This window comes from Bombina bombina, chromosome 6, assembly GCF_027579735.1.
Source record: "Bombina bombina isolate aBomBom1 chromosome 6, aBomBom1.pri, whole genome shotgun sequence".
Lineage (NCBI taxonomy): Eukaryota > Metazoa > Chordata > Amphibia > Anura > Bombinatoridae > Bombina > Bombina bombina.
Genome location: NC_069504.1, coordinates 728876501 through 728890507, shown reverse-complemented (window position 1 = coordinate 728890507; position 14007 = coordinate 728876501). Strand labels below are relative to the sequence as shown.

Below are 14007 nucleotides of genomic sequence, written 5' to 3'. Positions count from 1 at the left end.
GATGTTTCTTCTCTCTGTCCCAATCCTTCTTCTCATAAAGAATGTCTATTGCACAACTTGAATGTTGTGCATACTCTAAAATTCTACATACTTCTGCCCTGTTTGTTTGTTTCTCAGGAAGGCTACTTCTACTTCTCTTTCCCTCTGGTTGAAAATAATGATTCATTTTGCTTATGAGACTGCTGGACAGCAGCCTCTTGAGAGAATTACAGCTCATTCCACTAGGGCTGTCTCCTCTTCTTGGGCTTTCAAAGATGAAGCTTCTGTGGAACAGCTTTGCAAGGCTGCAACTTGGTCCTCTCTGCATACTTTTTCCAAATTTTCCAAATTTTATACTTTTGCCTCGGCTGAGGCCTCTTTTGGGAGAAAGGTTCTTCAAGCGGTGGTGCCTTTTGTTTAGGTCTGCCTGTCTTGTTCTCCCTCCCTGTTCATTCTGTGTACTCTAGCTTGGGTATTAGTTCCCACTAGTATTTGAATGACATTGTGGACTCTCCATATCTTAGGAAAGAAAACAAAATGTATGCTTACCTGAAAAATGTCTTTCTTTCCGGATATGGAGAGTCCTCCACCCCACCCTTTATTAATACAGTTATTTTTTACTAAACCTCTACACCTTTGTGTTATTCTTTTTCCATTTCCCTCCAGTCGAATGACTGGGGATTATGGGTAGGTGAGTGACACTTAACAGCTTTACTGTGGTGCTCTTTGCCTCCTCCTGCAGGATAACCCACTAGTAATTGAATGACGTTGTGGACTCTCCATATCCAGAAATAAATAAATTTATCAGGTAAGCATAAATTTAGTTTTTTATATTTTATACATTTTTTTTTTGTTATTCTTTAAATCTAGTACTAACACTTTACTTCAGGTCTCCAGGCACTCAAAATTTGTCAACACTATTACGTGTTGGGCTTGCGTACAAACACATAACTTATTACTTGTAATATGAGCTATGATAGCGCACACTGCATTATCCATTAAAAATATGGGGCATGCTACAAAATGTCAGGCACACTAACATGTTCTGGCCAATCTTTAACCATTGACTTGAAATATCAGATTGGGCAATATTCTTAGCGCAGTGTTGCAATATGGATAGCGCACCCTTCTCTATCAATAGCACTCCACTTGTAATCTAGGCTTATAATGGATTTATAAAATGTTTTCCCAAAAGAGCTGACTATGCAAATTCACAACACCAACTTAACTATTTGTCTTCTTCCTTCCAGATTTATGACTACTCTGGCTGTTCCTCCTTTTATATAAATATCTCTTGCCACTGAATATGCTTCTTATATTTAGGACTCCTAACCTCATTTTGTGACAAAGCCCATGTATATGAATACATCATGATACCACCACTGCCTGACCCCATTCAGTTTTCACCTACGTCAGAGTGTACATTAATCAAATTAAATACATTGTGACTAAGATGACGGTACACAACGCCCAGCTAACTCCCTCTGGCCGCCTATACCTATGTCATGCCTAACCTACACACCCCTGGAACGCCCAGCTAAGTCCCTAATACTGCCTACATTGACGTAATGTCTTACTAACACTCCCCTCAAATGCCCCAGCCTTCTCTCACATACTGCCTACTAGCATAAAAATACTTCACTATAATAAACTATACTAAATAGTAAACCTCCCCATTATAACTATGAAGCTATTGTATGTCGCTAAAATTATAATGAATGTTTAAATAATGTTTCACAGAGATGTCCTAAAATGGGGACTGGAATTGAAGTGTCCCCATTCCTCCCAGAAGGTAGTACCCCCAAACAAGTAGTATTCCTAGGTGCCTCCTCTAATTGCTCAAAAACGGAAAATATTACCAGCGCTTTCAATGGAAATGAGTACTATATAATCCGTACAAAACGATAGTAAAAACAGAACTCGTTTTAGTCCCCTGTCAATGGATGGGGAAATTCAGGAGTGTCCAAAAGTGTCCAATGATCACTGAACATAAAATCCACTGGGAGAAGAGGAGAAACAACCACTCAAGCCAATGCCGCCGGAGTAAATCTCCTCTATCTTATCTCATAGAGATGAGCTGGAAAACAGACAAACAAACACACACCAGTGCAGGAGCTCTGAGTGTAGTATTTATTGGCAACAATGTTGTGCACAGTAAAAGAACACACTTACAAAAGTGTAATAATTAAAAGCATATCACCAAGGGTAGTACCCGGCCCCCAGATTCTCATAGCAAAGAAATATCCGTGTTCGAAGTATGGAATTAAGCTGTAACTTGACACAGACCCGCAGCTCCTTGGTTTGAACTGGATATGTGGGTGGAGAGATCGCCTTGGCCAATCCGTAATCCTCTACGCGTTTCTTCGGGTAATCTGGGGGATGGGTACTACCCTTGGTGATATGCGTTTAATTATTACACTGATGTAAGTGTGTTTTTTTACTGTGCGCAACATTGTTGCTATTAAATATTACACTCAGAGCTCCTGCGCTGGTGTGTGTTTGTTTGTCTCATCAAATTGCTGACAACATACTACAAGGGCAACTTGATCCCCTGCATGGTGCCTGATTGACACCCCTTTTAAGAAGCGGCGGACCAGGGATCAATTACGATCAGCTGCCGAGTTCCAGGAGGCCGGCAAGGTTTTGCCGGCCCTCCGGCGTTTACCCTATCTCCTTGACAAAGTATGCATTGTCATGTGCAATGTAGATTATTTAAAGTATTGTAGATATCTTAAAATGTATTTAATGGTTGCTTGCTATTATTTGAAACAAATATATATTTGAAAATATATGTTTATTTTTAAAATAATAGAAAACATCATTAAATAGCTTTTAATCTATAAATATATACAATACGTTACACAATATGCATTGTACATGACTATGCATATTATTTAAATATTGACCCTTAAACTGTCATAACCTAAAACTAACTGTAGAAGCTAAGGCCCTACACATAAATATTTAATATTTAAAATTATATATTGTTATGTAGAATGCATATTGTTTATATATTTGCATATAAATTAAAATGTAATTAATGTTGCTTGTTGTGTTTATTATTTGATATTAAAGACAGTATAATTATTATTTTTTGTTTAACATAACTGCATGGTTGTTATGTAAAAATATGATTTAATGCTACTGACTACTAGAACATAAATATATATATTAACATATATATCTATGTTATCACTAATAAACACAACAAGATAACATAAATACATTATAATGTATATGCAATACTTAAAGCATTATGCAATATACATGCATAACAGTTTAAATATTGAATATCAATGCAAGGCCTGAATACATTATATCTACAATGTTTTGAAATACAATGCATGGTCATGTATAATGCATATTAGTTTAAGTATTGGATAAATTAAAATGTAGATATTCTTGCTTGATGTGTTTGTTATTTTAAATATACTTTTAAAATATATATGATTGTTATAAAAGACAGTTGCATTATAATTATAGTATTACAATAATAGAGTACACTCTCCAAAATTAAAAAAAAACACCATTAAACCTAACACTAATCTACATGCCCAATAAAATAAAAAACCCACCCAAAACAAACAGAAAACCCTAAACCTAAAAATAAAATAAATTACAATAGCCATTAAAAGGGCTTTTTATAGGGCATTACCCTAAAGATAATTCAGCTATTTAAAAAAAAAAAATCAATTACAAAACCTCCCCTCTACAATAGAAGTAACCCCCCACCCCCAAAAATAACAATAATGTTGTTTTCTATTTTGGATACTGTCATTTTTTTTTGTAACTTAGGTGGTTTAGTTTAGAAGGGAGGTTAGTTTAGAGGGATTAGTTGTTAGGTAGAGTAGTTAGATTGCGTTTGGGGTTGTTTCGGTTTAGGTTTAATATGTATTTATTTTTGTGACAGATTTTTTTTTTAATGTAACTTAGGGGGGTTACATAGGGGTTTACAAAGAGTTGGTTAGTTTGCGTTTGGTGTATGTGGTGGTATAGGGGTTAATAGAATAGTACTTGCAGTGGGCTTGTGGTGGTATAGGGGTTAATAGTTTAGATACTTGCGGTGGTTATGTGGTGGTAGAGGGGTTAGTAGTTTAGATACTTGCGGTGGGTATGTGGCGGTATAGGGGTTAATAGGATAGTACTTGCGGTGAGCTAGTGGCGGGATAGGGGTAATAGTTTAGATAACTGCGGTGAGTATGTGACGGTTTAAGGGTTAATAGGATAGTACTTGCGGTGGGTATGTGGCGGTTTCAATCTTTATTGGTATAGTGTTTGCAATCTTGGAGTTTTTCAGTTTAGGGGTATTAGGATTAGTGGTTAAGCACAAGGCAGTTATATTCCAGGGATCATTGTACTATACATCGCCAATATGGGCGGCGATGCTGGGTGTTATTTATAGCCAGCATCGCCAACCAATGGCATGTATAGTAAACGCCTCTCTGCGATGCCGCTATGTTGGGAGCTTGGAATATTTTGACAGGCTCGCTCGACATAGCAGCGGATCCTTTGGAATATTTCGCCACCTCATAGCACTTTCGATCATCGGGCCTAAATATGCTATCTTGTTCAGAGGTGCCTTTTACCAGTGCATGTTGTGTGATTCATGGAGCCACCAGAGCTATTGGACAATGTATACCCCTCTGAGCAGTTACAGAAGAAGCTGCCGACAGTATTACTGCAAGTGGCAGGAGGGATGCAGGGGGACGGTGAGCTGAAGCATTCATCTATATCTGTAAGACACAAGAGAACACAGTGTGACATAGCTGAAAAATACAAAATGATATTTTTTATGTGTTGTAGACAACACATTTCACCTGTGTTTTATATGGTCTTCCGATATTTACAAATCCACAACAAATGTAATGAGATGTTTTGGGGGGTCCCCTTGTCTTCAGACATGTTTATATATCATTTGAAGTTGATAACACCCCCAAATGCCACATTGAATTTGTTGTGGATTTAAATTTTGCAGAGAATACTTTCTTAGTGTATTGAAATATTTATCCATGTATCATTTATGGTTTGTATACAAGTTTTTGTCTTATTTAAAGGGATACAAAATAAAAAATGTTTATTTCATGATTCAGACAGAGCAGGCAATTTTAAACAACTTTCTAATTTACTGCCATTATCAAATTTTCGTTGTTCTCTGCATATTTTGTTGAAAAACAGGCACGTTAGCTAAGGAGCACTATTTAAAGGGACATGAACCTCAAAAAAAATCTTTCATGATTCAGATAGAGCATACAATTTTAAACAACTTTCCAATTTACTTATATTATTTAATTTTCTTCCTTCTCTTGTTATCCTTTGCTGAAAGGTTTATCTTAAAAAGCTACGGAGCAGCACAGTACCTAGGTTCTAGCTGCTGATTGGTGGATGCATATTTATACCGATTGTCATTGGCTCGCCCATTTGTTCAGTTAGAAACCAGTAGTGCATTGCTGCTCCTTCAACAAATGATACCAATAGAATGAAACAAATTAGATAATAGAAGTCAATTAGAAAGTTGTTTCAAATGATATGCTCTATCTGAATCATGAGAGAGATTTTTTGGGTATCATGTCCCTTTAACAGCAGTTTTGCAAGAATGTTATCCATTTGCAAGAGCACTAGATGGCAGCACTATTTCCTGACATTTAGTGCTCCAGACACCTACTTAGGGTATCTCTTCAACAAAGAATACAATGGGAATTAAACAAATAGAAGTAAATTTCAAACTTAAAAAAAAAAAATGCTCTGTCTGAATCTCAAAACCCCCCCAAAAACATAGGTTTCATATTCCTTTAATATAATAAATATATGCACCCTAACCCCTCTCCTTAATTCATTATCTCTCTCTTTTTATTTTGTATTTCCTTGTTTTCATTTTTTTTGTACCATCAAAAAGGGCCTGATTTTTACTACCGACATATGATTGGAACAAGTAACAATTGCATTTTAAGATTTTTTTTCTTTTAGTGTATTTTATTTTTATTTTTATACATTTGATTTATACTTCAAGGAGTTATATCATTTAATATAGGCTTCACATCACATGTCTATTTAAAAAAAAGCATTATCATCAATAACAGAATATGTTTCAATTTTAAAAAAAAGTCTATTTAGGAAGTAAAAAAAATTATTTCTCAAAATGTTGTTGGATAATACACAGTAATAGAACACTCAGCTATACCTTATATCTCATATTAGATACCAAAATACACAGTGGGCTAGTGGTGGTATAGGGGTAATAGTTTAGATAACTGCGATGAGTATGTGACGGTTTAAGGGTTAATAGGATAGTACTTGCGGTGGGTATGTGGCGGTTTCTTCAGTGCGGTGGGGTACTTCAGTTTAGGGGTATTAGGATTAGTGGTTAGGCACAAGGCAGTTATATTCCAGGGATTAAAGAAAAAAAAAACTATTAAGAGAATATAGGGACAAGTATGCTCTTTCTACACATAAAGTATATATTTTTCCACTTAGAATTTAACTTTTACTAGTTGTAGTTAAAAAAAGGCAGCAGCAATAGAAGTTGTATCAAGCGTGCCAGAAAAATAGTTAAAAACACAACTCTGTAACTGTGACTTGTATCAAGTACTTCAATGTTGCTGACTTTTGGTTGTTTATCACATATGAGGAAGAGGGGGGAAATCAACGATATTAGGTAAATGTAAGAGCCTCTATTTAGGAACTGTGCACTGTATTGCCCTATATTAGGGTAGATACGCCACTTCATGTTTATTTTAACTACACTCTGTTAATTTCAGACTATCTACTAATTGATATTTTTTATTTGTTGTTGTAACATTTGTTGTAACATTTGTTGTAACATTTGTTGTAACATTTGTTGTAACATTTGTTGTAACATTTGGGACATATTGTGTGAAGGATGAGGAAGGGATATACAGTATATTTAGTGTAAAAAAAAATGGCGTATCTACCCTAATATAGGGCAATACAGGACACAGTTTCTAAATAGAGGCTCTTACATTGACCTAATATCGTTGATTTTTCCCCTCCTCCTCAAATGTGATAAACAACCAAAAGTCAGCAACATTGAAGTACTTGATACAAGTCACAGTTACAGAGTTGTGTTTTTAACTATTTTTCTGGCACGCTTGATACAACTTCTATTGCTGCTGCCTTTTTTAACTACAACTAGTAAAAGTTAAATTTTAAGTGGAAAAATATAAACTTTATGTGTAGAAAGAGCATACTTTTCCCTATTCTCTTAATAGGTTTTTTTTTCCTTTGATTTAAATGTTTTTCTATGCACTAAGCACACTCCCAGCCAGTTACCTCTTTCTATAATATAGACAACAAGGTCAGCTGGGAGACAATAGCATTTTTGCCTTTTCCAGCAATTCTTGGATCACTTCCCTTTGTTTTGTTATATTCCAGGGATCATTGTACTATACATCACCAATATGGGCAGCGATGCTGGGTGTTATTTATAGCCAGCATCACCAACCAATGGCATGTATAGTAAACGCCTTTCTGTGATGCCGCTATGTTGGAAATTTGGAATATTTTGACAGGCTCGCTCGACATAGCAGCGGATGCTTTGGAATATTTCGCCACCTCGTAGCACTTTCGATCATCGGTCCTAAATATGCTATCTTGTTCAGAGGTGCCTTTTACCAGTGCACGTTGTGTGATTCACGGAGCCACCAGAGCTATTGGACAATGTATACCCCTCTGAGCAGTTACAGAAGAAGCTGCCGACAGTATTACTGCAAGTGGCAGGAGGGATGCAGGGGGACGGTGAGCTGGAGCATTCATCTATATCTGTAAGACACAAGAGAACACAGTGTGACATAGCTGAAAAATGCAAAATGATATTGTTTATGTGTTGTAGACAAAACATTTCACCTGTGTTATACATGGTCTTCCGATATTTACAAATCCACAACAAATTTAATGAGATGTTTTGGGGGGTCCCCTTGTCTTCAGACATGTTTATATATCATTTGAAGATGATAACACCCCCAAATGCCACATTGAATTTGTTGTGGATTTAAATTTTGCAGAGAATACTTTCTTAGTGTATTGAAATATTTATCCATGTATCATTTATGGTTTGTATACCCGTTTGTGGAACAGTTTTTGTCTTATTTAAAGGGATACGCAATAAAAAAAAATTCTTTCATGATTCAGATAGAGCAGGCAATTTTAAACTACTTTCTAATTTACTGCCATTATCAAATTTTCGTTGTTCTCTGCATATTTTGTTGAAAAACCGGCACGTTAGCTAAGGAGCACTATATAGCAGTAGTTTTGCAAGAATGTGATCCATTTGCAAGAGCACTAGATGGCAGCACTATTTCCTGACATGTAGTGCTCCAGACATCTACTTAGGGTATCTCTTCAACAAAGAATACCATGAGAATTAAACAAATTTGAGAACAGAAGTAAATTTTTTCAAACTTAAAAAAAAATGTTCTGTCTGAATCACAAAAAACCCTAAAAACATAGGTTTCATATTCCTTTAATATAATAAATTTATGCACCCTAACCCCTCTCCTTAATTCATTATCTCTCTCTTTTTATTTTGTATTTCCTTGTTTTCATTTTTTTTTGTACCATCAAAAAGGGCCTGATTTTTACTACCGAGATATGATTTGAACAAGTAACAATTGCATTTTAAGATTTTTTTCCTTTTAGTATATTTTATTTTTATACATTTAATTTAAAGTGATGGTAAATTCGTATCTATTGCAAAACATATTCTAGATCCTCTTACCTTAACTAGCACATCGATGTGCTTATATATAAAAAAAACATCTTTTCACTTAGTAATTGCGATTTTATTTTAGTAACCGTACAGTGTAATAATCAGCCTCTCTCTAAATTTTTCACAGGGGCAGCTTTGATTGACATAAGTTTTAGCCAATCATCAGCTCACCATGCGCCCCATGTGAAATAGGACCTGCACGCTCCCGTGCTCTGAACTAACTCATTGCTATGGAATGCGCATGCGCAATTCTTACTCTACTTGCGCATTTCTAAATGAGAATCCTCAGCTAACATTTACTTACATCGGATGCTATCTTTATGTAACTTGGAGCTGAGGATTCTCATTTAGAAATGCCAAGTAGCGTAAGAATTGCGCATGCGCATTCCATAGCAATGAGTTAGTTCAGAGCACGGGAGCGTGCAGGTCCTATTTCACATGGGGTGCGTGGTGAGCTGATGATTGGCTTAAACTTATGTCAATCAAAGCTGCCCCTGTGAAAAATTTAGAGAGAGGCTGATTATTACACTGTACGGTTACTAAAATAAAATCGCAATTACTAAGTGAAAAGATGTTTTTTTTTATATATAAGCACATCGATGTGCTAGTTAAGGTAAGAGGATCTAGAATATGTTTTGCAATAGATACGAATTTACCATAACTTTAAACTTCAAGGAGTTATATCATTTAATATAGGCTTCACATCACATGTCTATATAAAAAAAATCATTATCATCAATAACAGAATATTTTTCAATTTTTAAAAATAAGTCTATATAGGAAGTAAAAAAAATAATTTCTCTAAATGTTGGTGGATTATACACAGGAATAGAACACTCAGCTATACCTTATATCTCATATTAGATACCAAAATACACAGTTTTTCACCAATTTATAGTTTAATAGTTCCAAGCATATGAAACCCAAAATGTTTCTTTCAAGATTCAGATAGAGTGCACTATTATAATAAAAGCTTCCAATGAACTTTGTTTTCATACGGCTAGATTTAGAGTTTTGGCGTTAGCCGTCAAAAGCAGCGTTAAGGGGTCCTAACACTGCTTTTTACCGCCCGCTGGTATTTAGAGTCAGCCAGGAAAGGGTCTAACGCTCACTTCCTTACTGCGACTCCAGGCTACCACAGATCCCCTTACGCCAATTGCGTATCCTATCTTTTCAATGGGATCTGCCTAACGCTGGTATTTGGAGTCTTGGAAGAAGTGAGCCGTAGACCCTCTACCGACAAGACTCCTACCGACAAAAAAAGTCAGTAGTTAAGAGCTTTATGGGCTAACGCGTGCATATAAAGCTCTTAACTACTGTGCTACAAAGTACACTAACACCCATAAACTACCTATGTACCGCTAAACCGAGGCCCCCCCACATCACCACCACTATAATAAAAAAATGTAACCCCTAATCTGCCGACCGGACACCGCCGCCACCTACATTATCCCTATGAACCCCTAATCTGCTGCCCCTAACAACGCCAACCCCTATATTATATTTATTAAACCCTAATCTGCCCCCCCCACGTTGCCGCTACCTAACTACACTTATTAACCCCTAATCTGCCGACCGGACCTCGCCACCACTATAATAAATGTATTAACCCCTAAACCACCGCACTCCCGCCTCGCAAACACTATAATAAATTGTATTAACCCCTAATCTGACCTCCCTAACATCGCCGCCACCTACCTACAATTATTAACCCCTAATCTGCTGCCCGCAACATCGCCGCTACTATAATAAAGTTAACCCCTAAACTTAACTCTAACCCTACCCCTAACATAAATATAATTTAAAATAAACAAAATAATATTCATAAAATTAAATAAATTAATCCTATTTACAACTAAATACTTACCTATAAAATAAATCCTAATATAGCTACAATATAACTAATAATTACATTGTAGCTATTTTAGGATTTATTTTTATTTTACAGGCAACTTTGTATTTATTTTAACTAGGTAGAATAGCTATTAAATAGTTCATAACTATTTAATAGCTACCTAGTTAAAATAAGTACAAAATTACCTGTAAAATAAATCCTAACCTAAGTTACAAATACACCTAACACTACACTATCATTAAATTAATTAAATAAATTACCTACAATTAGCTAAACTAAAATACAATAAAATAAACTATTCTATAATACAAAAAAAACAAACACTAAATTACAAAAAAAAAATAATTACAAGAAGTTTAAACTAATTACACCTAATCTAAGCCCCCTCATAAAATAAAAAATCCCCCCAAAATAAAAAAATGCCCTACCCTATTCTAAACTACAAAAGTAATCCGCTCTTTTACCAACCCTTAAAAGGGCTTTTTGTGGGGCATTGCCCCAAAGTAATCAGCTCTTTTACCTGAAAATAAAAATACAATACCCCCCAACATTACAACCCACCACCCACATACCCCTACTCTAACCCACCCAAACCCCCCTTAAAAAAAACTATCGCTAACCCCTGAAGATCTCCCTACCTTGAGTCATCTTCACCCAGCCGAGCCGAATTCTTCATCCAAGGTGCGCAGAGGAGGTCCTTGATCCGGTAGAAGTCTTCATCCAAGCGGGGCAAGAAGAGGTCCTCCATCCGATAGAAGTGTTCATCCAGGCGGAGTCTTCAATCTTCATCCATCCGGAGTGGAGCGGAGCCATCTTCAAAGGAGCAGACGCGGAGCCATCCTCTTCAACCGACGACTTCCCAACGAATGAATCCAAGATGGCATCCCTTCAATTCCGATTGGCTGATAGGATTCTATCAGCCAATCGGAATTAAGGTAGAAAAAGTCTGATTGGCTGATGCAATCAACCAATCAGATTAAAGTTCAATCCGATTGGCTGATCCAATCAGCCAATCGTATTGAGCTTGCATTCTATTGGCTGATCGGAATAGCCAATAGAATGCGAACTCAATACGATTGGCTGATTGGATCAGCCAATCAGATTGAACTTCAATCTGATTGGCTGATTGCATCAGCCAATCAGATTTTTTCTGCCTTAATTCCGATTGGCTGATAGAATCGTCGGGAAGTCATCGGTTGAAGAGGATGGCTACACGTCGGCTCCGTTGAAGATGGCTCCACTCCGCTCCGGATGGATGAAGACTGAAGACGCCGCCTGGATGAAGACTTCTACCGGATGGAGGACCTCTTCTTGCCCCGCTTGGATGAAGACTTCTACCGGATGAAGGACCTCCTCTGCGCACCATGGATGAAGAATTCGGCTCGGCTGGGTGAAGACGACTCAAGGTAGGGAGATCTTCAGAGGGTTAGCAATAGTTTTTTTTAAGGGGGGTTTGGGTGGGTTAGAGTAGGGGTATGTGGGTGGTGGGTTGTAATGTTGGGGGGGTTTGTATTTTTATTTTCAGGTAAAAAAGCTGATTACTTTGGGGCAATGCCCCGCAAAAAGCCCTTTTAAGGGCTGGTAAAAGAGCTGATTACTTTTGTAATTTAGGATAGGGTAGGGCATTTTTTTATTTTGGGGGGATTTTTTATTTTATTAGGGGGCTTAGATTAGGTGTAATTAGTTTAAACTTCTTGTAATTTTTTTTATTTTTTGTAATTTAGTGGGGTTTTTTTTTGTATTATAGATTATTTTATTTTATTGTATTTTAGTTTAGCTAATTGTAGGTAATTTATTTAATTCATTTAATGATAGTGTAGTGTTAGGTGTATTTGTAACTTAGGTTAGGATTTATTTTGCAGGTAATTTTGTAGTTATTTTAACTAGGTAGCTATTACATAGTTATTAACTATTTAATAGTTATTGTACCTAGTTAAAATAAATACAAAGTTGCCTGTAAAATAAATATAAATCCTAAAATAGCTATAATGTAACTATTAGTTATATTGTAGCTATTTTAGGGTTTATTTTATAGGTAAGTATTTAGTTTTAAATAGGATTAATTTATTTAATTTTAGGAATATTATTTTGTTTAATTAAAATGATATTTAACTTAGGGGGGTGTTAGGGTTAGGGTTAGAGTTAGGTTTAGGGGTTAATAATTTTATTCTAGTAGCGGCGACGTTGTGGGCAGGAGATTAGGGGTTAATAATTGTAGGTAGGTGGCGGTGATGTTAGGGAGGGCAGATTAGGGGTTAATACTATTTATTATAGTGTTTGCGAGGCGGGAGTGCAACGATTTAGGGGTTAATACATTTATTATAGTGGCGGCGAGGTCTGGTCAGCAGATTAGGGGTTAATAAGTGTAGGTAAGGTAGCGGCGACGTTGGGGGGGCAGATTAGGGGTTAATAGGGATAATGTAGGTTGCAGCGGTGTCAGCAATAGCGGGGGCGGCAGATTAGAGGTTAATAAGTGTAAGGTACGGGGTGTTTAGACTCGGGGTTCATGTTAGGGTGTTAGGTGTAGACTTAGAAAGTGTTTCCCCATAGGAAACAATGGGGCTGCGTTAGGAGCTGAACGCTGCTTTTTTGCAGGTGTTAGTTTTTTTTTCAGCCCAAACTGCCCCATTGTTTCCTATGGCGATATCGTGCACGAGCACGTTTTTTCAGCTTACCGCTACCATAAGCAACACTGGTATTGAGGGTTGAAGTGGAGCTAAATTATGCTCAACGCACCCTTTTCTGAGCCTAACGCAGCCACTCAGACAACTCTAAATACCAGCGTTGTTTGAAGGGTGCGCTGGGAAAATAAGCAGCGTTTATTATTTTATTACCGACAAAACTCTAAATCTAGGCGTTAGTGTCCTTCGTTTTTTAAAAAAAAAAAAAAACAGGCAGGTAGGCTCAGGAGCATGCTTGTGCCTTAAGCACATACGGCAATAGTTTTGCTACAATACTTTTAACAATGTTATACATTTTCAAGAGCACTAGATGGTACTAGTGTTTGCTGCCTTGTAGCGCTCAAGACACGTGCACACTACCTACCTACCTAGGCATTCTCTTCAACAAAGAATACCATGAGAGCAAGGCAAATTTGATAGTAGATTTTATGTCCCTTTAAAGGGATATGAAGCTAAAAAAAAATTCTTTCATGATTCAGAAAGATTATAGATTTTCAAACAACTTTCCAATTTACTTCGCTTATCAATTTTCTATATTCTATTGGTATCTTTTATTGAAGCAGCAGCAATGCCCTTCTGGGAGCTAGCTGCACACATTTGTAAGCCAATGAAAATAGGCATACAAGTTCAGCCACCAATCAGCAGCTATCCACAAGCTCCTGAGCCTATCTAGATATGCTTTCAACAAAGTATACCAAGAGAAGTAAATTGGAAAGCTGTTTACAATTGTATGTTCTAATGAATTCATGAAAGAAAAATGTTAGTTGTAT

The 14007-nt window shown here is 36.6% G+C and overlaps 1 protein-coding gene across 3 annotated transcripts in view; it reads right to left on the bottom strand.

Annotated features, from left to right (window-relative positions):
• The window catches only part of LOC128662237 (adhesion G protein-coupled receptor E1), a 267881-nt gene that overhangs the window by 137077 nt on the left and 116797 nt on the right, over positions 1 to 14007 (bottom strand). For all 3 annotated transcript variants that reach the window (XM_053716059.1, XM_053716061.1, XM_053716060.1), the window contains 2 exons: positions 7609 to 7755; positions 4566 to 4712 (listed from right to left, as the gene is read on the bottom strand). In XM_053716059.1, coding sequence (XP_053572034.1) covers positions 4566 to 4712; positions 7609 to 7755 — 294 coding nt within the window. The remainder of the gene's footprint in view (positions 1 to 4565; positions 4713 to 7608; positions 7756 to 14007) is intronic.